A 26,594-nucleotide genomic window follows, 5' to 3' on the forward strand; every position below is an offset into this window, starting at 1 on the left:
GTATGCGGTCATCATACGCGTTACTAACGGGTACAGGACACTGTTGATCCGTTCAGTGGGCATACTTTCATAGCACGGTCATGTTACGATACGGTGTAATGGGTAGAGACCTTTAGAGAAACACCAGCATCTTTCATGACAGACCCTCAATCGAATTGTTGCGGAGATATATCCAATGTTAGGCATGGTTATAATGGTGGTGCGCGGCAAGTAGCTAAAAAAACGGGTTTGAATGTCACTGTCTCAATATTTTTTACAGATGGCCGATTGTTCTGTACGGCTGTGAAGCTTGGACAATTGAAAAATATACCCGCCGGCTCTTAGAAGCATTGGAGATGTGGTGTTATCATCGCATGCTTCGTGTAAGCTGGATCCACAAGGTCTCTAATGACAAGGTTCTTAACGGGTTGGAATGTCGAGAAAACTTATGCAGAACATTAACAACGGAAATTTGCGTACCTGGGCCACGTATTGCGTCATGACCGCTACCACCTCCTTCAATTAGTTATAATGTAAAAATAAAATAAAATGTATCAGTACCAACTTTCTTAGGTCTGGGCCTCAGATTTCTGCATCTGTTTCATGATCATTTGTTAATTTAATAGGCAAGCAGGTGATCAGCCTCGATCGAACCTACGACGACGAAACCACTAGGCCAACACTGCTCCACAATATTAGTAAATCAAGAAAAATCATAATGACTCAAATCTATAAATAGGTTTTGTTTATAGATTTGACTTAACGGAGAATTTTGTATATTTATTAATTTATTTATACTTTATTACCTTAATCAAAAACATACACATAACAAAAATAAAAAACAGGTCACAAAAGTTATAAGGCAATGGGCGGCCTTATCGCTAACGATTTCTTTCAGGCAACCCTAAAGTGGAACAATGAAAAAGAAACACCTACAGAGGGTAGAGTACAAGTAATGAAAAAAAACTCAAAATAACACGTTACTATATCTAAAATCTAAAGATAAAATAACAATAATAATAAATAAAAATATGTAGAAACAACAAATTTAAAATACAATCAAAAGCTTAACAGAGTCACAATAATTAATACAATTACGATAGTATATTTAATTATCAGAAGTTAACTTTGTTTGTTTTTTATATTTTTAGATGTTAGATTTTATATGACTATTAAGTAAATATAATGGTTGATTTTGATCCTAGCTCCCGGCATATCATGACATAGATATCTGTTTTACACTCCCCAAAAGAGCAAAAGCGACGACGCGAGTACAAAAGTTTTGGAATTGCTAAACTGTCTACACGGTTACTGCTACGGAACGGTCAGCGATGTATTATTCAGGGCAACTGCAAACAACTCAACTGGCCCTTCTACGTATTTTATATTGAGTTTAGACTAGTTGGGCATTTCGTTCAATGAAATATTGATGAGGCCAGACTTGAAGAAATGAAATACTGTCTAATAAAGGCTTTGGTTTCGGTATTTGAATTTCGAAGTACTTGACATCTTTGCTTTATATTGACTATTGACGTGGTGTCACCGTTTGTTGAGGTAAGGTTTGAAAATATTACAATTTAAATTTAGAACTTTTAGACTCGACAGGATTAAAAAAGAATATTCTTAGAAGATTTCTTCGAAAAGACTCCGCTTAAAGCTACTTGTGAGCGTTTGGTGGACTAGTGCCGGGGTCGTTCACTATTACATTCTTAAATCTAGCCAGACTCTTACGGTAGATGTCTATTGTCTATTGCAACTGCAAACCATGATGGAAAAGGCCTCTAGGCCAGTGCAGTGTGCAGTGTGAGTGCAGCAGCTCACGACAACGCTAGACCACACACACTATAATACACTGCACAACAGACTGCTACAAAATTATAGGAGCTTCAATTGGTATGTCTAAGACTCCGTACCGTACTCCCCGGACCTTGCTCAACAGAACAAGCTTGCTCAGCTTGAACAGATTACCATTTTTTTCGAAATTTTTGCAAGGTTAGAAATTCTACTCTGATGGGGCAGTCGAAACCGCCTTCAAAGATTTTATTGATTCCTGTCCGAATGTTTTTTTTTAGTATAGTGATCAATGATTTACCTAGTGAGCAATGGTACATACTTTGATTAAGTAAATATATTCTATGTAAAAAAATATATTTTATTTTCTTCCCATACAAAATGCCAATTTCATATGTAACGATCTAATATATAAATACTCCTTACCTTTAAAGGTCCCTCTGTATCTTCTACCGCTGTAATCATGAAGAGTGTTCAGAGGAGTTGTTTGGATTAATGCCTACAGCTCAGTTTCATCATCAGACGTCAAGGCAGAATGCAAAATACCATCCGTATCACCTCGACTTGCGTCGTTCCACAACTGAGTGTTTCTTAAGAAATTTTTTGCCGCGCACCATCATTATGTGGAAACAGCTGCCCACTGAAGTATATCAGAACCAATTCGACTTAGGGTCCTCCAAATAAAGAGCGTACCATTTCTTAAATGGCCGGCAACGCATTTGCGAGCCATTTGGAAATGTGAGTGTCCATGAGCAGCGGTATTACTTAACATCAGGTGAACCTCCTGCCCGTTTGCCTACTGTTATATAAAAAAACACTTTTTCTCACCATAATAATACGATTCATTCACTATTAGATATCATTAGGTACATTCAGGTATCATTAAAAATAAAACAAAACATATTTAATTAAAAGCTATATTCTATATGATATAAGTAAATAGTAGGGCATTACATAAAGGGAACACCTAAAATAATACATGAGTTAAATAGATTAGATCTGGAATAAAAGTCAAAATCTTATTCTAACACAGCCAAATATCCAAATTATGATTATTTTGGCAACACTTCAAAAGGCTTACGCATTAAACTGTAAAACTCCTCAATTTTTTGGTTAAGTCGGTTAAAAAGGGAGTTTAGAACTAATATTGTCTTTTGAGTACTAACTAATATGAGCAAAACACATTTATATTAAACTTAATCAACCAATGTAATGTAAATAATGTAATAAACTCACATTACTATCAGTTAAAAAAAGTTTTCAGATCTTATAAATGTCCTAACTCGTTTTAATCTGTCATCTTTATTTATTTCTTGTGACTTAGTGATTATGACGTAAAGATAAAACAACAAATATTCGTACATTTAACGCTCAATTAATAGCTATGGCGTACTTATTATTTACGTAATCTTTATTATATGACAAGAATGGTATATAACGAGAATCCTCCAAATGCAGAATTAAATTACATTTCCCTTATAAAAAACGACTATAAGGATAAATATTATGTAAAATCATATGCATATATATCCATTTCAGGACCCATTTTTATCGGTTATGATATATAGACAGGATTTTTTACAGTTGAAAAGTCTAAGAAAAAGATATGCAACAGATTGCGTATTAACCACATAAAACACGTAAATTAATGAAAAATTACGTTCTTTTCAACATGTGACGAGAGTGTTTTAATATTACAAATATATAAATAAAAAATCTTCATATTCTATAACCCAATCATAATAATTAGTTGAATCTTGCAACTGTAACCTACACAATATATAATGGAACTTCAGTGCCCCAACACTCGTTTTCACATTTATTATAGATCCATTGTCACCACCCTATTATTGTAATCCACTTAGGTTAAGATTCAGTGTAGTTACTCTGTGATTAATTACGTCTTCGAGTTTTATTAATGGTACCAAAAACTATCCGTGGGTCGACAGAATACGTATCGTATTCTAATAAATTACAATCGACATTATAATCACGTGATTGGAAGAATATAAATTTAACTAACAATAAGCCACCACCGTCATACGTTTCAACAGTTGTTTCCAGCTAAACTATGAAATCTAATCTAAGTCGAAGTCTTAGTTTAATCTTATAAAACTCACAGCCTCTTTGGCTTAGATGATTACATTATTACGATATATTACATAAATAGATGGGATTAAATTATAAACAATGATATATATATATATATTGAAATTTAAAATAAGGGGGCAAAATTTTATTATTCGTTACCGAAACATCAAATAACAAATATGGTTGTTTATCATCAGATTAATTGAATAGATATAAACTCCCATCATGTCTACAATCCTAGTAACATATACCTAAGTACTTATGTGTGCTTATAACTTTTGTTTTTTTAAGAACCACCACTCTCAACCGGTAGAAATTGCTGCTGTGCGACGGATGACAGCACCATGTCAATTGGTTTGGTGTCATCGTAAAGTGAAGGAGCCTCACAGAGAATGGCGAAGGTGCCAACTATTGATGCTATGGTAAAAATCCAGAGAAACAGCCGGTCAAGTACCATAGCCACAAATCCCCAGTCTTGATCTTCCTGTAGAATAAATATTATTAGATTGCTAAACGTACTATAAAATCTGAAATTTCTAGTCATTAAAAACAACAAATTTATATAGTAAAACGAAGTTAAATGTGCCTGAATCATACACAGAATTCATTACATTTATATACTATATTTTTGAAGTTATACTTCTTTAGGCGCGTTATGAAAAATTTATAAGAGTGAAATTTTACGATGCGCGCGCACCGTTACACAAAATTATCAGTATGAAGTTGCCCACGGAAGATACTACGGCATTGGACATAATTTAAAAACAACATTCAAATAATAATATAATTTATGTTACACTTAATGTAAGAGAATAATAATAAATATTTATTTATTTAATTTTTCAAATGTAAACTGAACTTTATTGACCATAATGACTCCTTTTCCAGTCTTTGAGTATTTAATTGTACTTAATTAACTATCTATATATATTTAATGAAAATGGTCTTCGTTTGAGGCTCAATCACGCCTAAACCACTGATCGTATCGACATGAAACTACCACCATTCGATGCGAAATTTTTCCTAGATGGTTTATGGCTTATTTTAGTTTAATTCCAACGTTCCTTCATTTTTTTATTTCTGTTTTACTTTTATGAACAAAAGAGGCTTCCTAGAACCGCAAAACGTCAACATCTGTTAAAAACTCGATTTTCGAAATATTTCAATTTTCTTAGCGGGAAGTTAAAAAGAAGAATAATAAAAATATGAAAAAAAAATAAAATAATGAAACATAAAATTTATTTTAATTCGTCCAGCAAAGCGGGCGCGAAACGGCTAGTTTTTAATAATGCCAAAGAAGTATAACTTCTTACGCGCGTACATAAGTACACGCACCCTTTTTTTAGCTAAAATAGGAAAACATTTTTACTTACCGCGTTAAATTCGTCCTGTCTTTGCATGTGATGTTGAATAAACATTACGTTGTGGATGGCCTTCTCCAATTCAAATGGGTACTTCTTCCGTGGCGTGATGTCACTTAGTGAATCATCTAGACCAGACATAACTGATGGTAGACCGTTGTAACCAGCACCAAGGCTTCCAAGAGCTCCAACCAGACCACTGAATCTATAAGTAATATTTTTTAGTCACTGATGAATACGTTTACGTATGTAATGTAAATAAATAAATAAAAAATAAATAATAGTTTAAAAAAACTAGAACACACGCTTTTAAAGCACATCAAACTAAAAAGTGAAAAATAATTCCTAATTTAGGCTGAAAATGGTAATGAACAAAAAATAATACCAGTACTTTTGTGAAAAAGCGTGGGTTGCTCGATAGACGAAAAATATAACACAGAGCGCCATTTTTTTTCGGATTATTGCATTGTCATCGATCTTTGACAGGCGCGCAAAGTTTGAATTAAATCTGTCCGTTAGAAGTGGGTCAAAATCGAGTCCGAAGGAGTCGGTTACATACATACATACATACATACAGGTGAAGCTAATAAAAAGCGTGTAAAGCGTGTGTGTACTTATGTACACGCATTAGAAGTTATACTTCTTTTGAGTAATAAGATAAAAATCTTTTCAAAAATTTTATGTTATTCTAAATATACTTATTCCACTTTTGTAGAAAAAACTAAAATGTTGACTAAAGCTAACTTCACGGTGTCGGTTTCTTGTGACGGTGTGCGCGCGCATCGTATAAATTGACACTCATCATTTTTCCCTAACGCGGCAAAACAAGTATAACTAAATAAATGAGTTTTAAAGAAAGAAGTCTTTGATGTATGGTGATTGTGGTTCAAACATTTAAAACAGAAGAAGTATAATATGTACCGTAACCATACAAGAGGGCAGAGAAAGATACAAATCTGCATCTTTTTTAGTGAATACAGGATTTTTTAAGTATGGCGAAATTCGATAAGCAGTGGCCTAGTGGCTGGAAAATTGTAGCACGGTAATAGGTTCGAACCCTGGCTGTGCACCAATGTACTTTACTATGTGCGCATTTAACTCTCTCTAGTACGGTATACGAAAATATCCTATGGTATTTGAAGGATAAAAGAAAAATCCGGCATTTCAGAGACATAAAAAGTCAACGTCGTGTGTATGGCACAGGTGGCTGATTACCTGATAGGTTTAGATATTATTGGAAGAAAGTGTCTGTTAGAAGAAAAAAAATGTTCACGAAACATACAGAAATGTGAGACCAAGAGTTGAAGTGCCCCTGGTTTTTGGTCTAGATAGGTTTTTATTCATATTCTAATAAAAATAACTGGCCAATAAATAATAACCGTGTCTTACCTATTAGTAGCAGTTGTGGAATGAAGACCATTACAGCCTCCTGGCAAATGATGACGTAAGGAATCAGGGCTGGAAGAATTCGAATGTGTTCTTTCAACTGCCGCAAGCGCATCCTTGAATTTGTTCTTCTTCTTACCGCGCCCAATAATCTTCTGCGCTGCTAGATCTCTTAGCAAATCCTTCGGTACCCGCATAAGCAGTAATTTAGGTAGCATCGTTATGAAGAAAGTTCTAACCCAAGGCGCCATTTCATGTGTACTCGGCTTTCGGTAGTGGACATTCAATATTATTATAGTGATCACGACTGATAGACCTACCAGCAACATTGTAAATAGAAGATACTTTCCCAAGAGCGGTAAAGCAAGTGAAGTAGAAGGTATGATCTCTGATATCAGTAAGAAGAACATAGTCTGGGAGAGAAGGATGGATATACTCAATGCAATCTTTTCTCCCGAATCCGCTGGTAGGTAAAAGACAAGGACAGATAGATATGAAATGCCCACGCACGGTACGATGAGGTTTACAGTGTAGAATAAAGTTTTCCTTCTGAGAGTTATGTTGAAGAAAATATCTGAAAAAAATAAATTGTTTAAGTGATTATTTTTACTTTAAGTTCTCCTGAGGAAAATTGACTAAAACCAGTTTAAATTTGTCTTGGCCAATTTTTCTTAATATACGTATACCTATTGATGCAATAGCAAATTTTTGTTTGTTTTATTTCTACTGTGTTATGGTATTTTGTACAATGAGTGATGACGTCATACCCCAAACCGCTCTAACGAAGTTTATGGCCGCTAAGGATATATACAATTTCTCGAACTTAGCCAGTAGAGCCTTCGGGCAGGCCAGGTTATACTGTTCAATGATCTTCCATTTAGGTGAGGAACAGTACATCATCCTTCTCCACAATATGTATGTAATAATTTGCGTTTGTAGTACACATACGCAAATTATTTTCTAATTAATATGTAATCGCAGAAGTTTACTAATTATGTTCAAAAAAAAATATTTAAAGCTAATTATTACTATATACAGCATTTACAATTTTCTTAACCTACATAGTAATAAAAAAAATAATTAAAAAGTAATAAAAAATTGTTTAAACAAATTTAAAGAGTTTGGTCCCTGTGGCAGTGTAACTTTAACGCTGACAGTATTTCCTCGTTGCTATACTTATTCATTGAGCGAGGAAAGCACCAGCTCTGGGGTCGCCGGCACTATCTTTCTTATTTGATTGTTATGTTTAGGTTTTAATATATATTCGATATATTATTACTATATACTAAAATACTCAAAATGTTAGTAACTCATTCAGCTTGTCGTCTACAAAAAGTTTTGTTTGACAACAAGGTATTAATAGAAAATTTAATTAAACACACATTTATAAAATCTGCGTCAGATAAAAGCCTTTCAGACTCCATAATCACGCATTTTGTACCCCTTCATTTCGCAAACGATTCTCTGGAGACACCCAACTTTTTTCGTTAAATTAAGAGCGGAATTCATTATATGCTTGATGAGATTTATAAATAGACGTCTTTTTAAATAATGCATACACCTGTTAAAGCCTCCTAAAACATGTATAAGTGTCTAAATATATATTTGAAATAAATAATTTCTTACCTACTAAGTTACGCGTCTAATTCTCAATCCTAGGGTCATTTTAACTCCGGAATAATCAATAGATTTTTTACTATTTTAATATAAAAAAAACATTGGAAGTAAACCGGTATATCGGGTAAAAAAATGCCTCGGTTTACTTGGCTATAAACAATCTAAATATATAAAACAAAGTCAAGAAGAAAAATATATAAATTAATTAATTTTACGAATGCAAACAGCATGTGGTGCCATCTGTTGACAAAATTACGCATGTAAAAGAAACCTATCACTTTGTTCTTGCGCCGGATAACAAAACAAAAAATGTTGTATATCAGAAAGTGCTTAAACATGCAGTATCGCAATATTGGCGCAAGAGAGAAGAGGCCTAATGTGTAAAACTGCAATTCTTTTTTCGCAATGGCGAGCAATAAAACATTTCTGTATTTGCAAAAAAACGTTGTATTAATGTTTATTACCTTAATGAAGTCCTAAATTAAGTTTAACTAAAGTTAACACGATATTAATAGACTGTCAGGCGGAACGAAGTTCGCCGGGTAGTTAGGAATAAAACAATACAAATCCCACTGGCCCGGTAAAACAGCCCCACAAATATCTTTCGACTTAGTTCCTACCACTATCGAAATAAAGGATACCCATTCACATAAAAACAAAAGACCGAAAAGAATTCCAAAAGGTGAAATATGTTTTTCTTTAAGGTGAAACAACTGACATTAATCAGTCCGCTATCAGTATTCACGCGGTACGCAAGCTAAGTGCTCTTTGTGGGTATTAGCAAAACAAGGGTAACCTGCGAGCTATGGTTATTTAGGGTAGATAAGAGTCGTCGACGCAATTTACACCCAAGATTAGCCGTTGCTCGGATTTCTTATGATCGTGATACGTCTTTATAGGATTCTAAACTTAAAATTCGTGATTCTTCGGTAAATATTTAATCCACACTAAAGAAAGAGAGATTTAATTTTTTTTATATCAAATGACCATATCGAGAATTCTTCAAATCTATGGAACTGATTTGAAAAATTCTGTCATGATAACAATCCTACATTATTCCTGTTGAAGGTAGTAATAATCAGTGGCGCTACAACTTTTTTAGGTGTGGCCCTCAGATGTCTGAATCTGTTTCATGGTCATCTATCAATCTAACAGGCACGTAGGTGATCAGCCTCCTGTGCCTGACACACGCCGTTAACTTTTTGGGACTAAGATATGCCGGTTTCCTCACGATGTTTTCCTTCACCGTCCGAGTGAATGTTTAATATGCACATAGAAAAAAAGTCCATTGGTGCACAGCCGGGGATCGAAGCTACGACCTCAGGAATGAGAGTCACAAGCTAAAGCCACTGGGCCAACACTGCCCCTGTTGAATATAGGCTATATGGTATATATTATATGTAGGTTATATATATAGAATATTTTGAAAAAAGTTGGGGATCCATATGAAAACGACGATAATAAAATAACCTAAAGTGAAACTAATAAAAATCTCTATATATCGTTTGCTGTGGACTATTGACAATAAAGTAATGTGATGAACTACTATTGTATAGAAATAAATATCAACAATGCGTTAGCATGTATATGTTACATATTTAATAAAATAAATATCCAGCCGTGCGTAATACACTGAATGTTACTTTATAATTTTCAGCTGCGTAGCGTTGCTTTTTTAAAAGTACGTTTTAATTTTTACATTATCCTTCCATCGTTATTATCTGAATGGATTTATAGAATAATATATATAGTGCAAGTATGGAGCATAATGCCATTGATAAATATACAAACATTCATATGTATATTAAAGTACTAATATATTGTAATTAACACGCAAATTATATCGTAGTAAAACTTGCGAATTGTCACGATACTACTATTTTAAAATAGACAAGTTTCGACTTATTCAATAACTATAGTTTTTATGTCAGGTGTTACTCATAGTCATTTATTAAGGTTAACGAATACTTAAATATGGGTTAGCAGAAAGCTTCCTAAATTGATTCAATCTCCTTCTTAAATCAGTTGCGTTCTGCCATACATAATTTAATTTTTGAAGTTGTACTTCTTTAGGCGCGTTATGAAAAATTGATGAGAGTGAAATTTTACGATGCGCGCGCACCTGTGACACAAAATTGGCAGTGTGATATAGCGTGCGCGAGCGAGATGGGAATAAGACAATCTACAAGTAAAAAGAAATAGAATATGCGTGAAGCTAACATCACGCATATTCTATTTCTTAGCTTAGCAGCTTAACAAGAATTTTGAATGACCATGACATCTGACAATGACATTTACCTTTTAAACAAATATAGGAGTTTTAATTATTGTTTAAAATAAATGATTTAAATTGAATATCTAAATCAATACTAATTAATATGATAAAATATTTGTGAAAAAACTGTGCCAACCTTCCTGAGTGCTTCAATACAATTGAGGTTAACTATCCGTATGTATTATCGAGTATTATTGTTGATTAAAACTGAAACATGAACCACTATTCATTGCTTTTGTTTATTGCGTTTGTTACAGCAACTTTTTAGAAATATTCTACGACCCTATATATCAATAATTGAGAACAAAGATTTAAGCACGAATACTAATAAGGAGAAAATGAAGGCTTGGAGCGAAATAACAGAGAAGTAAACATTTTAATAAGTACCTGCATCTCAAAAAAATGACCACATTATTTAATCAAAACATGTAATTTTTCAGATTTAATCTAGCAAATATAAGGACAAGATACAAAAAACAATTGATGAATCAGTGGAAGTGCACTAAATTGAATACAAAAACTGGAGGTGGAACAAAGCCACCATCACCTTCTCGAGACACAATGGATATGGCAGAGATGATACCGTAACGGTTTGAAGTAGATTTCGATGAATTTGATTGTGATGGTGTCGAGGTAGGAATGTTAATTATAAATATGATGTATGGTGATGTTCAAGGTTCAACCTTTCAAGCATAGGTATATGCTCACAACAGTACTTTATATCCCCTACAGGGTAGTTAGAGATATTGTAATACCTCAAAACATCCATGTTGCACTTGTAGTACCGAAACTCTGTCCAGCCAGAAGTGAGCCCATTCCCACTTATAATGGACAGTGGGTATAATACACCTTAATACCTGAGTGCGAACCACTCACCATGATACTTAAATTAATAGATAGATGTTATTTATATATTTCAGGATATTACAAATAAAATCATTTTGGAAACAATTGATATCCCAAAAGCAAATAAAGCCAACAATGACAAGGTAATAAATCAGTTTTGACATAACTTGAATACTAAAAAAGCCAAACAAAGGTGTGCACAACAGTGACAACATAACTTAACAATTTCATTATTTTGTAGGATTAAAGAAAGGTTAAAGAAAATCATGTCGAATTGAACAACAAGAATCCCCAAACAACTCCAAAGAAACCTACAAGGAAGACACCGGTATCATATTTAAATTATCTCTATCTCTAAATAGAATAAAAGAAAGTTGCTATCCAGGTCTGTAGCATGTGCTACAAATTATATTATTAACACATTTATATAATTATATTAATATAAATGTGTTAAAAATTTTATAATATGAATTATAAAAAAATTTAAGTTTTGCATGGACAGAGCTTAAATTAATATTCTCTTATTTGTTGCAGAAGCAAGTAGTAGTTTTAGTTTTGGAGAAGCCTCGTAGATGCACAACCAAGTAATGATTAATTTAAAATTACAAACCAAAATTCTGATGAAGACATTAGAGTCACTTAAAAATAAATAGTATAATGAAATAAAAATGTTTTAAAGATAAATAGTGTTTTATTTGTTTAATGTAAGAGAATAATAATAAATATTTATTTAATTTATTTTTCAAATGTAAACTGAACTTTATTGACTTTAATGACTCCTTTTCCAGTCTTTGATTATTTAATTGTAATTAATTATTTGCATGCAATCAAAAACTATTTTTAATAATGCCAAAGAAGTATAACTTCTTACGCGCGTACATAAGTACACGCACCCTTTTTTAAGTGTAAGTGTAAAGACACACAAACCTGGATATGGTTCCTGGCAGCAGGGATAGTATCGTTCGTGTCTCTCAGCGGGTACTCCAAGGATATCCCATTCGACAGATGGATAATACTCACGTAAATCGATACCAACTTCTACCATATCTCCTTTCTTCTGATTTATGTGCTTCAAGTCGATCTGAAATAGATATGCTGTAAACTCGTACTCAAGAACTCAATGTTCGAAATAGAAAATAAAATTAATGAACCCATAGTTCTATCTTGCCTTGAACGCGAGTTCTATTACTAATCATTATCATTATTATAAATTAATCGTGGCATAGTTGATTAGTGTGCGATTCTCATCCCTGAGGTCGAAGGTTCGTTCCCCGGCTGTGACCCAATGGACTTTTTTTCTATGTGCGCATTTAACACTCGTTTAAACGGTGAACAAAAACATCGTGAGGAAACCGGCTTGCCTTAGACCCAAACAGTCGACGGCGTGTGTCAAACACAGGAGCCTGATCACCTACTTGCCTAGATTGGAATGATGATGAAACAGATACAGAAATCTGATGTCCAGACCAAAAAAGGTACCGTGCTTGTGTCTTCAAATCTGTTCTAGAAAATAGGTAATTGCAACAGTCCAGGTTTATAAAACTTAATGACAAAAAAATTAAATACTGTATTAAATTTTCAAATTTAGACATATATGAAAATATTATGAAATATGAGCTGTGTTTTAAAATGTGTGATATAAAATGAACAGCTTCAACGAGATGTTGCTGAAAAAAATACAGGTAAAACCTTCTGGTTTTTTAAGCTACAATAACTCACTTGATCGCCATCGTAACTCCATGATCCAAACTTCAAAAAGCAGGTCTGCTGATCGAAGGGGAAGTAACGAACGTCGATCTCACAGGAAGACTTAAAGATGGCGGGTGGTGTCCACAGGACCTTGCCGGTGTAATGGAGTACAGCCTTTGTCATGGTTGTCACCACGTACTCGCCGTCGGCGCTAATAACAAAATATTACACTTAAGAATGTACTTGTACGTCTTAAAATACTTAATATTACAATTAAAAGTAAATAAATATATCACTAATTATAAAACAATAGAAGGCCTAATAAAGTATTTATATTATTATTAATCTTAACCTACATAATAATAATAATAATAATTAAAATATATTAACAGAAAACTAAAATAAATTTTGTCACTGTCAAAGGTAGGCACTGAGGCACTGCATCTTTACCTCGCTGTATTGCGATATTTTTCTTTGAGCGAGGAAAGCACCAGCTTTGGGGTCATCAGTACTGGCTCCCAAGCGCCAACTTAAATTTTTAATTAGTACTTGAAATCCACGGCCCAAGACTCCAAAGGAAACATTGAAAGAAAGGACTCTTTAGCAAAACTAAACGTTGAAACGTCTAAAGGAAATAGGAATATAATACAGGCGTAAAGTATCTTAAATGTTAATTAGCTTACATACAAACATACTTCTACTTATTAAAATAGACACATTCTCCATAAGTGATCCATTATCTCATAAATCAGCCTCATTTAATGTTATTATCCTAACGATAATATGACGTTATTAGGCTGTAACAAAATATAACGTCATAACGCACGTAAAGTTAATTGATAATATCGACAAGAAATGTTGGGAAATGATACATCATGTTGTGTCAGAACAGACCAGGCGGCTATTAATCATAACGTAGAATGGAATGGAAGACGCATGTGCGACCAATCTTACGCTCTGTGTGCTCGGAGAGTCGGGTGTAAGTAGGAGCGGATATAATCAAACAAACAATTGTTTGTATTGGGAGATGTGACAAAAACGTCGTTGCCACAATGCCCTTGCAAAGATTTATTTGTGACATTTGAAAATGGACCTTTCGTGAAAAGTTATACTCAAACCAAACTGATAAATATTATACCAATTCTATGTCATTACTTTAAACCACAATATCTAGTAGTTCCATATACTTTGTTTTGAAATCATACATAAAGTAACGAGTGAAGAGAAGATGAACTTAAACTAAATACTAAATACCTTTAAACGCTTTACGCTCTATGCTATCACTTAAAATCGATTTTCTGCGTCCATACGTCGTCCTTTACGTGCGAGTTGCTTTCTGATGAGTATGAAGGGATTGTCACGGAAGACGATCACTATGATGTATAGTTAAACGATAAAACGGTTTATAAATCAATAAACTATTCTATAGTAATATTATGTTTTAGCCAAAATTTGTGCTGAGGTAGTTCTTTATATTTTATTGAAAAAGGGTTGCGCAATCTTTGGGCAATGGATGTGTAAGGTTCATACAACTATGTATATTTTATGAAGGTCTCGTTATAGGTGTTATAAATGTAAGCGCAATAAAAAACGTTACTATTCTACCGCACAAAATATATTTCTTTCCAAAAATTTTATAGAGTATTGTTTTAGGTAATTTTTATAAAAGTACTAGCTACCCCCGCTTCGTTTCTCCTTAATGCCTAGCCTAGCTTCTTAGTACATACCAACATACAAAATTTGGCTATGCTACCCAGAGACTGTTCGGTTTTCTGGAATGAACTCGTAAACAACGAAATACAAGTCATAAGATTTTAATTAACAAATAAAAAGTAGGAGTTGATCGTAGAGGGGTGAAAATTATGGGTTGAATGTATTTTTGTATGCTGTATTATAAAAAAACAAAAAAAAAACTTAAAAATAAATAAGTTTTTTTGGGGTGGACACCTTATCACTTAAGGGTTTAAAAGATATATGTGAAAAAATATAACAGAACAAAAGAGTGTCATCCTCTTAATAAAGACTAAGTGTAATTAGACACTTTCTTATGTTAAAATTACTTATTAGTCTTAAGTTAGACTAGATCGTAATGTACCATGATATCCCAGTGAAAAAAAAATTATATAATATTTTAGTCCAAATAGTAGGTACAATATAAAAACATATGAAAAATATCAGTTATAATTCCAGCTAAAACTTTCCATCTACTTTAAAAGCTTTTTACTTTATGTCGTACTAACAAAATGCAAGTTGGCTACGGAAATGAGTTCGGATCCCCGGGGAATATAAGGAAAAGATTTATATCTTAAGGAATTCTTATCCTAAATATTTACATGGATAGGGAATGTAACCCATCGCTCGGAGCATGACCCAAATCAACTGGGCAGTGATTGAAAGTTTAAGCATCGATTTGGAGTGAAATATTTTTGTTAAGAATTTGTTAAATGCGATCGCTATTTTTTCAGTAAGGAATTTATAGAACACTTAAATATTTAGTTATTAGGTTACATAATAATAGTATCGTTAAAAGCCTTTTATTTAAGATACTTTACATTAATATAATCTCATGTATTCCTAGAAAACTGTATGCTCTTTTTTGACAAAAGCCTCCTCCAAATCTCGCCATTTCTGTCTGCACTGTGCCATGTATTAGCTGTTTCTTTAATCTAGTCTATACACCTTCTAAATTTTCTTTCTCTTTTGCGTATACCTTTGGCATAAGTTTAATTCTTTGTTGCTCCACTTTTCTGTTTTTCTTCCCACGTGCCCCGCCTATTTTCATTGTGACATCTGCTACATTATTTATTTTGTCTATTCTTCTCTTCCGTATCATACATCGTTCCATCAGTCTTTGACACACCTGTAGTTTTGTATGCTGCGCTTTAGGGACCATCCAAGTTCGAGATCCATATGCGCTGGCAGTTATAAGCCTAGTATTTAATATATACGCTGTTGTTTTGAAAATAATAATCCTAAAAACCTATAAATCTAAACCTACTACTTTTACTTGTATATATTTATAATAAATACCTTTTCTTATGAAGGAAGAATCAAAAATATTCAGCGCATTTGAGGCATTTTTTTATTGGAATTTATCTAATACTAAAGCGAAAAATCATAGAGTAAAATTTAAAGTGCCGATACGTCTCTGGAACGTATCCGTATCCGACAAGATGAAATAGTAGTTCGACACGCCTGTTTCTAAATTATGGCTGTACACGAGAGGCTATTTTACCATGCCATTGGCATAACGGTCATTTTCTTTCTTTATTCAAAATTTATTCAATAAATTACACTGTTTTAGCAAGTATTGGAGCCCCTGAACTAAGTCTGGATACCCGTACATCAGGATACTCCCCTCATCGATGGTTAAATGAAATTGTAACTTACAATGGTTACTAAAATATTATATAAAGATTTAAATACATTAATTTTTTTAGTAATCTAAAATGTAACATTAAGGATCGAAATTTATTATAGACTAGCTGACCCGGCTAACTTCGATCCGCCTAACATATAACATATAACAGTCTAATAATATCGTGTTACCTTTAGTTAAACTTAATTTTCGATTTCCTTAAGGTAATAACATTAATACACCTTTTTTGCAAATACAGAAATGTTTAATTGCTTGCCATTGCGAAAGAAGAATGGCAGTTTTACACATTAGGCCTCTTCTCTCGCTAGAGAGAGAGCTCTCTCTCTTCTTGAACTGACACGAATTCAATGTAAAATGATGCGTAGTTTTGTCAACAGATGGCACCACATGCTGTTTGCATTCGTAAAATTATTTAATTTATTTATTTATTCGATAACTTTTTCGATATTTTATTACTTAAAAAAGAGATAACTGACATCGGTCCAGCCGATCTTGAGTTATAAGTGGTGTAACTAACACGACTTTGTTTTCTATATTTAGATTAACAGTCGACAAATGTGTGTGTGACGGTTTCTAATAATGTATAAAAATTATATTTGGTTTAATTAAACAGGAACTATTTACTTCGAAGTTAGCTTATAAATATGTATAAAATACCACTATGTAACTATTACTCTATATAAACTGTCTTCTGTAGTCTGTCTGCAATGCGTACGTTTGTGACGTCACAGCGCTGACATCACACCATTTAGAATTTATGAATGGAGTAGAAACGCGGACCGGGCAAAAATAGCTTGAATAGTAGTATTTTTAGTTGCATGTGAAGGCTAGATGTAAGATATATTAAGAAATGACCTCTTATAGTCTAGTCTATATTGTTGTCACTTGGTTTGTTATAAGACTAGCTGACACGGCATATGTTGTTTAATGATATAGAGATTCTTATAGTACTAATATAGCTATTCAAAATGGTGGTGGGTAGGAGTGAAAGTTAAGTTAAGTGAAAGTTTAGGTTATAATACATAATTTGTCCAATAATTAAATGTTTTTTGTTGGGCACCCTTATCTACCAAGGTAACACTGAAAATGTTTAGAAAATGACAAACGGCTTTTACAAATATATGGTGCCTGCGACCATACCACATAATAATCAAAGAATGTTGTTTTACAGATTTGCTTAATTTATCATATTATGAAACTAATACAGTTAATAAATATTATTAATAACAAATAAATATTAAGTTCACTGCTCTCACCGAATTGGAGTACTCAACGTTACAATGACAAAAGTTACAGCCGTTCTTGAGTTAAGTGTTCGAACAAACACGACTTTTTATATATTAATAAGCAAACAGTAAAAAAAAAGTGACGCCACAACAACTGGTCTGGGCATCAGATTTCCTTATCTGTTTCAAGATTATTTGTTTTTATAAGCGATCAGCTTTCTGTGCCAATTTCCTCACTGTGTTTTCTTTCACCGTACGAGCGTCTGGTACATACAGAAAGGTCCATTGGTAAGCCGGTGTTCGAAGCTACTCAGGGAGTCACACGCTCAAGTCTCCGTTAACACTGCTCATTGTATTTTTAATCTACAATGTACGAATTTGTGTAGATCAAATACTATAAACATGTTACTTAAAAATAACTTAATACTGAAAAACAACTTTAAGATGATAAAGAGATCGTATGTGTATCTAAAATTTAGTTTAATCTATGATACTGTAGCTTTAACAGTTATTACAAGATTAGTTAGTACAATGCAATTTTGGTGGCTAATATTATGAATGTTCTATTTCGGAGTTCGCCGGTGTAGTTATAAACCAATTAGTGAGTAGTAGGTCCAGGGTTATAGAGATTATATCGCTTATAAAATATTAGGCTTTAGTATTATAGCTAAACAATAGTCGTAGCAATGTCACCGTGCGATTTTTAGTACTATATTCGTTAGCTTAATCGATTGCTTATAGAAAAATCGATTAAACACATACACGGCTAAGGAAAAAATCGAGAAAAAATCCTGCATAACATTAAAAAATCGATAACACGCATCACCTGTGTGTGTAACAGCATCCATGTGATACATGGTGAAGGTGACCTTTGGCTGGGTAATAAATGATTATTGATGGCTTAATTATTAAATAAAGGAATTGAAATAATAATAACACTCGTTATACCACAGAATCATAGAGTCAACAACTATGGAATGGAATTTAAATATTAGTTCTACAATTATGATGATTTCGTAATGGTATTTTTTTTAAAGAACTGGGCAAATGTGCAAGATCCATCTGATGCTGTGATGCCCATGGACACTCACACAGCCAAAGAGCTCGCAAGTTACTGGCCATTTAAGAATTACACTTTTTTCTGGGCATCTGCTTCCACATAGTGATGGTGCGTGGTAAAAAGTACCTACCTGAAAAACCTCTTAAAAGCCTTCGCCGATTGACGGACATCGATAAAATGCTACGTTTAAGATATTATAGAATTGTTTTAGCATTCTCAATTCCAATATTACAGATCAGCCAAATTAAATCCGTAACCGAACCGTATATTTGATACTTACTTATTATACAGCACGATATCCGGCAGCCAAATGTGCTCGGACGGCACATAAAGCTCCGTCACACCGCCGTATTCCAGTGGGTCCCATTTGAATTTGTGATCTTCCCATTCCTAAAACATTTGCACCCTCATTAAACCCTGTATGCGATATATCTACTCATAGTAAGAACGTGTTTTGCTAAAATGTTTTGGATAAATGTTATAAGGATTTTTAGTTTTTTTAGTTCCCAGTCCTAACAATAAAAGAAAACATGTCATAGCATAGAAATTTCTAGAAGGTTATTATATAAATAATAACAGAAAAAAACAATATCTAACCTTAACATATAATAACTTAAATATATTATACAAACGAGTCCCTTTAGGCAAGGTTCCGAAGATACTGGCAGCGTTCCCCCTTTGAATAGCTAGACTAAATTTTTGTCCGAGGTAGTTGCCGACTCTTCAGTCTCCTGCTATGTCGACTAACCTTTTTGCTATTTCCTTAAAAACCCTTATAGCAGGACCCCACAGACCAAGGGTCATAGAAATTACAAAATCAGAAGTTTAAATGTAGAAATGGAAAACAGATAAAAGCTAGGGAGGATTGTTATTGAACTAGCTACTACTAGCTGACTGATTTATCAATGTAGAGATTACACTGGGTCAGAAACTTAAGTTGTTTATAAATAAACTTTATAGTAGACAAATAAGCTGAGGATAGGTTTTGAAAAATTAACATACTGATTAATAAATTGTCAATTGTTTTTTTTTCTGATGATTTAAGCTAGTGCTAAGTACATATTGCAAAAAAAATTCTTTAACTGCATGGATATAATTCGGGTAAATTCAGTTATTACATAATTTACATAACTTTAGCTGACTTTGATGACGCGGCTGCCGTTAAGCACTAGAAACGTTTCTGTTAAAAAGTTTTATTAAAGATTCCACTTCTACAATGACGAAGAAATAATTGTAAACCTGATATTTTCAAAGGATGGCTAGGTATAATGAAAAATATATTAATACTTTATATATTAATATAATTTAGATATTTTTTTTAAAAGATGAAGAGAAGTAACTTTTTTATTTATGCTTCATACAAAATACATCCTTTGGTTAATATCTCGGAAGCATTACAACTTCTTGCGAAACTTGTTTGAGTTGCCTACCAAGTAGGCACAGGAGTTCACCTCATTGCCTTAAATCAATGAAATAGAATAATGTCCTATGCCTCATAAGGACTTGCGACTTGAAATATATCCCAAAATTCCTAATTTAAATAATATTAATTTGAAACTTTTATCACCAGTTGCAACTTAAGTTAGTTTCTATATACTCACATGTTCCAACCATACGTTTGTTGTGAGAATTTGATCCTTCAGATTCTGTGAAAGAAATAAACAATCAATATTGTATCGTATTTAACATTGTTTAATTTTTTCTGTGTACAGATAAATGATTGAACGTCGAAGCCAACCGCTGGAGGGACCCTCAGGAGAAGAGTCGTGAGAAGACCTCAAAAGCGAAGGGCTTTCGACATAATTAAGGTTTCTGGGGAGAAATGGCTAGAGGAAGCAAAGACCAGGTCCAAATGGAAAGTTCAGGCGGAGGGTTTTACACACACGAAGTAAAGGAAATAACCATAACTTACATAGACTAACAACAAAACTAACACCCATTTAATATGTAATTTCTTATAGTATGGAATTAAAGTGGCTTTATTATTATTATCGTATTTAATATATAGACAGTTACAGGTAAGAGTTGTGTACTAAGTAAATGTGAAACTAACATTTACGATTTCTCTAGTGTAAGTGAAAAATAATTTTCATATTATAAGACCTATCTGGGATTTCAACCCGAGAACTCTTGATTATAATAGAAGACGCATGAATCATGTAAATAAAAATCTTAGTATATTCTGACGAAAGCATACAAATCAACAACGATAAGGTATAAATTCATTGATATCCAAAAATCCTAGGAAAACTACGATAAAATTTAACAACAGAAAAAGTAGGTTACTTAACTCGGTCGCAGTTATGACTTTTTGGTTCCCTATTTCATCGATCTTGACTTGGGTTTGTGCCAAAAATACCCCGGGCCATCAAAATTAATATAAACATATATATACGTTGGCTTAATGTAATCATGTTATGGGACGGGCATCCTTTGAACAAAAATGTTTCATGGTATGCGTATAAATAAATGTCAACATTATAAAGTGTTGTGAGTCGGATGTTTATTCGTACTATTGTTATGTATCCCATACTTCATTATAGTTATAATACAACTGTTTTGTATTATAACTATAATGATGATAATGATTATATAAGTTTATTTTCTGTTCTTTAACAGGTTTACTGTACAAGCACAAAATTTTAATTTGTTATTTAAGATGTTTGTGACGAATAAACTCGAAAACTTAAACCAATTCAAAGAATCTTTCACCAATAGAATGCTACATTATTCCAGAGTTACAAAGGCTATTTACCTTAAAATATATTGATAAATGAATGCCCAGCAAGGCAAAGCCAGTGAAAATATTCTAAAGTAAAGCTGCAACCAAGTTGTTCACTAATTTATACGTATATCCTCATTTAATAAAGCGGATATCCATATCAAAAAGCTTTGACGTGAAATAACCCTTTCTACGTCCATACGTGTCCAGACTGACAGTGATACATTTTGACTACAATATTAATGGTTGCCACAATCCAGTAACAACCACACTTTCATGACTCGGCGCTTACATCTTTCATTTATCGTAAACATCTGGATGAAGGAATTATTTTTCTTAAAAATTGTCTTGATGGTATTAAGATTTATATTAAAATAATCCAATATGTTGTCGATGTTAAATATTTAGAAGATTAGAATAATTTTATTTAACTATAACAAGGGTATCTGTGTTTATACAAAATAAGATTCTTATCGATGTATGTTTACTATTTATTTAAAGCATTTTAATAAAATCAACGAAATAAACATATTCTTTACATCTTAATATTTATAAATTACGTGTCACGTTGTTCGTCCGCTATGGACTCCTAAGCTACCGAACCGATATCAATCAAATTTGCACACCGTGTATAGTTTGATCCAACTTAAAAGATAGGATAGCTTACATCTCAATTTTTATACCCGCAATATTATTTTATTGCAAAATATTTAGTATTGTCTTTGATTGACATAACTTTTATACATTTAAATAAAAAACTGTTTTGACCGGATTGAAGTTATGTATTATTATAAATGTACAACTATTTAACATAATTTTAAATTTATCCGACGTTTAGCGTGCTTTATAGCGTGCGTGGTCACGGTGACTGAAGACACAAGATGTTGAATGTCAAAAAGTATCACAGCTGCTGAGAAAGTTACATTATCTGTATTTATTTCCCCGGAGTTGGTATCGACTAAACCCTCCAAACCCTCCATCTTTTAGTCGATACCAACTCCGGGGAAATAAATACAAGTAAAGTTAAATAGTTGTAAATTTATAATAATACGGTCAAAACAGTTTTTTATTTAAATGCAAAATATTTGTTTATTATTTGATAGTCACAATTCTAACAGATGAAGCTGACATAACCACCAAACAATTTAATAACATAACCACCAAAAAAGCATGGTGGTCCCCATGACTGGTGTTCTCCTACCGTTTCCCTTGAATAGTTTGCTACTATGTAAGATTACAAAAACCTTAGCCACAGCAACGCTTGGCCGGTCTGCTAGTAGTACGAGTAAAAAAAAGTAATTTTGCTCTTTTCATTTAATTTTTCCAAAATCTCTGCTACTCAGAGACTGGGTGAGCAATACCCACTAAAACCACCTCGAATAGTTCCTACAAAGCTGCGTTTCTGAGACTCCGGGGTCGCTGTCTCATTCTACCGGGACCTCAACGGCATGTTACTCCAAGACCTCCGATGCAGTATACACTATATAGGAGGTAGGAGATGGGCATCTCTTCTCCTATTTACTCCCCGTCTTCTACCCCTAGGATTCGTCCTAAAGCGTTCCCTCTCTCGCTCTGCTGTCTCATAACATGCTCATAGAAGGATAAATAAGCTACCGTTGTAAATTCGATAAAAAATTATAAAATTTTCGTAAGAGACGCAAATCTAAATATAGAACTCCCGATGTCAAAACAAACATTTCTCGAGCGTCCAATCAGTAAAGTGCCATCGACGAACTTGACTTAAGCTTCGTTACATAATTGTTTCGGTTTTAATGTATTTGAATAACATTAGCCTAACTAAGGGGCGTTTAACAACCAGATTAGACACATAAAAACTTTTACAAGATCCAATTAATTTTTCTATGAATATAGTATATATAACTAGCTGACCAGGCAAACGTTTGCTTCGCCATGTATATTATTTCTAGGAAACATTTTTTTTATTCCATAAAAATAACTATCTACAATAATAAAAATTTGGGTGGTTACCTTAACATTTAGGGGTTTGAAAGATAGTAGCTGATTCTCAGACTTAATATGCATACGAACTTTCATAAGACTCGGTCGAGCCGTTCGGAGGAGTATGGGAACGAACATTGTGACACGAGAATTTTATATATATAGAGATATAAATCAGAATAATCCGCTGTGTTACTAGTAAATAATAGTAAAATGTAAAATTGGAAGTGTAATATTTATAACAAAAAAATATGTTATAAGTATAATAAAAAAAATATGGTATAACACGAGTTTGACAAGATTTTATCTGTATGTTCGTCTGCTGCCACATTCATAAAAAATATAATTGCGTAATCTAAATATAACTGTGATATTAAGCAATGTAGTTTCATTCCCTAGTAAATCGGACTTGAGTAGTTGATATATATATATTATATATAATACAATTGAAATATTTAAATGAAAAGGAGCGCGGCCTCATCACTGTCGAGCAATCTCTTACAAGCAACTACAACGAACCAACCTTATATAGATATTACTGTGAATTTATTAGATTTTTCTGAATAGTGTAACAAACCATTATCTCTACATGAACGACAAAGAACTTTTTCAGCAATGATCCAAAACTATCTATTTAAAATAGTTTTGGAGTTGTTGTATGTTATTTTACTTAAGGACAATATAAAATGTATTATATAACTCTTAAAGATCTAAGGCCAAAGTAACGATTCAACGTCACAATTTAGTGATACGGGCGGAATGTTAAGTGTTGCGCAAAGAATGTTAACAAAGGGCCCTTACAGAGTGTAGCCGGTTCATTTCAGTGGCACCGCGTCATACATATTAAACACTGTGTACATTTCACTGTGCCATGCTCTCTGTTTCAGGAAGACCATTTATTTACTAAATAGATTGACGAACAATAAAAGGAATAGTCAATAATAAAGATATCTAGGATAATAGTTTTGTGGAATATGTAATTGTAACACAAAACGAATTTAGTTTTTCAGTATGTATCTAAGATCAGATTTATGCATTTCAGAGTAAGGTTTTAAACCTAAAATATTCACTCAATATTTGATAGAGGTTTTAATTATTTTTAAGGTATCAGGGCGATACACACTACTACCCTCAAAAGTAATTCCACCGTAGAATAAAAAGTCAAAGTTACCAATTGTAAAAATATTCATTTGTAGATATTTTGTTTTTGTAAAAACTAAGCCACATGTAAAGGTCTCTGTTTAACATAGGTACTCTAATTATTTTGGGATTGACGAAATTATATACCATAATTTACAAGATTATCTATACATATAAAATCGATTATTATAATTTTTTGTGTAGGTATTAGGTATGTAGGTGTTTGTCCCTGTATGCGACAGCGACCCCGAAGCCTCTGTAACGCGACTTTGTAGGAACAACTCGAGGTGGTTTTAGTGGGTATTGCTCACCCAGTCTCTGAATTTTGGCGTGGGTCAAGTCCCACATACCCCTGCAACTTTTAAGAGCAGGGGATGCGCTAATGCATTTCAACCTCGGAAAAAAAAGGTATGTAGGTGTTTGACATTAAAAATACATGACTAATAATTTTCACCCTTCTACCACCGACTCCCATTTTTTAATAGTTATAGATATAATTTGTATGGCAACACAACGTGCCGGTTTAGCTATTCGTTATTTTAATTAAGTTCAGGCATTTCCAATTTAATTCGTAGGGTAAATACTTATGATATTTCACTCTAAAAAAATCACAAAAGAAACTTACCAAATCTATCAGTTGTGACAATCGTAAGCCAAGTTTCACGAGTACAGTGTTATTAGTTTTGTCCACCGGCCGAATTAGTCTATTATAGTTACTGAGCAAATCATCATACAGCCTCTTCGCGTCGGGATTTGCAAAACAAACATCCAGGGCAAAGAAAAATACAAGGAAAACTAACTTCATTTTCAATATCACTGGATCACCATAATTTTTAAATTTAGAACGACAATAATTCTAACAGAAATTATACAATTTTTTCGCGTTTTCCCGTAAGAAAATTATTATTTTTCTCAAAATTGACAGCTCCGCCCTACGAGCGTGCGCGACAACAGCGCCCCTACTGGTTAGTTTTGGCATCAATAAATTGCTATATGCGCAAACTCCGTTGCACAGAGGAGAGTAGGCACAGGAGTAATATTATTATTACCACACGGGAATTTTTAAGCAGTAGACCTATGTAGTACTCAATAACTATTGTATTGTTCATAAGATAACATGTAGAAACTGGGATTTATATACAAACTAAGCGGCCATAGTTCAATTAATATTTGAATTAATTTAGATTATTTCCAAGTATTATTAAAAATGCTACCTACTAGCTGATAATGTTTTTTAATTCAACATTATCTTAAAATTCATATTATTTTTAGTTGACGCTTAAAATCTTTTGATGTTGTCTGAAATCATAACAAACAACTAGAACAAGAATTGATTACATGGTATATGAAATATTTTCTGTAATTTACTCATGGTAAATATGTTGTTTGTATAATAAAATGCATTATTAATTATGTTTATTCTGTCGATCGATGTGTACGCACGCGCGTTGGTTTTCCCTTCTAAACAAAGTGCGTGTAGGATTTCATTTAACATCCAATAGATGGCGTTTGTTTTGGCTAAGCATAGTCCTAAAATGCGTGACCATCTTCCGTGCTAATTAATATGGGGAAAATGGTATACAAGAAAACATTATCTTTGTTGTTGTTATATTAGATATTCTATAATGTTACCATTTTTCCTCAGTTTAAATACTATTAGACTGATACATCTAAAGTCTTAATGCGCCACTTGAGCGTGTAGCATTTCGTAGCGTGGAACATAATAGCGGTTATGAGATTACGAAACAATATAAGCGTTAGCTTATAGGATATTACTACACTTCGGTAGATATTGCTACCTATATACCTATACCTAAAAAAACGTTCTGAACTGTATCCTAACATGTGAAAGGGAGACTGTTTTTGAAAAGATCGTGTAATGCAATAAACTACAAGCTCCCTCTTTATCAGAATGCCAAATCGTAAAATCATTTGAAATCAATGATTTGAGCGCGACCGCCGCTGCGAAAACCGCAGTGAGAGATCGAAAAGTGAGCTACAGAATAGCAAGGCTGTATCTGTGAAAAGAGTGTGAATAGTGTTCACTTGGACTTCGTTTAATTTATATTCGCT

The 26,594-nt window shown here is 33.1% G+C and overlaps 1 protein-coding gene across 1 annotated transcript; it reads right to left on the reverse strand.

The window, feature by feature from the left end:
• Positions 1-2,671: 2,671 nt before the first annotated feature.
• LOC125050527 (acetylcholine receptor subunit alpha-like 2) lies at positions 2,672-25,474 on the reverse strand. Its single transcript, XM_047650430.1, has 8 exons — positions 25,147-25,474; positions 20,302-20,346; positions 18,981-19,090; positions 13,066-13,246; positions 12,274-12,427; positions 6,612-7,182; positions 5,235-5,427; positions 2,672-4,345 (listed from the first exon to the last, which is right to left on the reverse strand). The coding sequence occupies exons 1-8, from the start codon at positions 25,324-25,326 to the stop codon at positions 4,148-4,150; spliced, it is 1,632 nt and encodes a 543-aa protein (XP_047506386.1). The 5' UTR covers positions 25,327-25,474; the 3' UTR covers positions 2,672-4,147.
• Positions 25,475-26,594: the final 1,120 nt, after the last annotated feature.

Source organism: Pieris napi, chromosome 6, assembly GCF_905475465.1.
Source record: "Pieris napi chromosome 6, ilPieNapi1.2, whole genome shotgun sequence".
Classification (NCBI taxonomy): Eukaryota; Metazoa; Arthropoda; class Insecta; order Lepidoptera; family Pieridae; genus Pieris; species Pieris napi.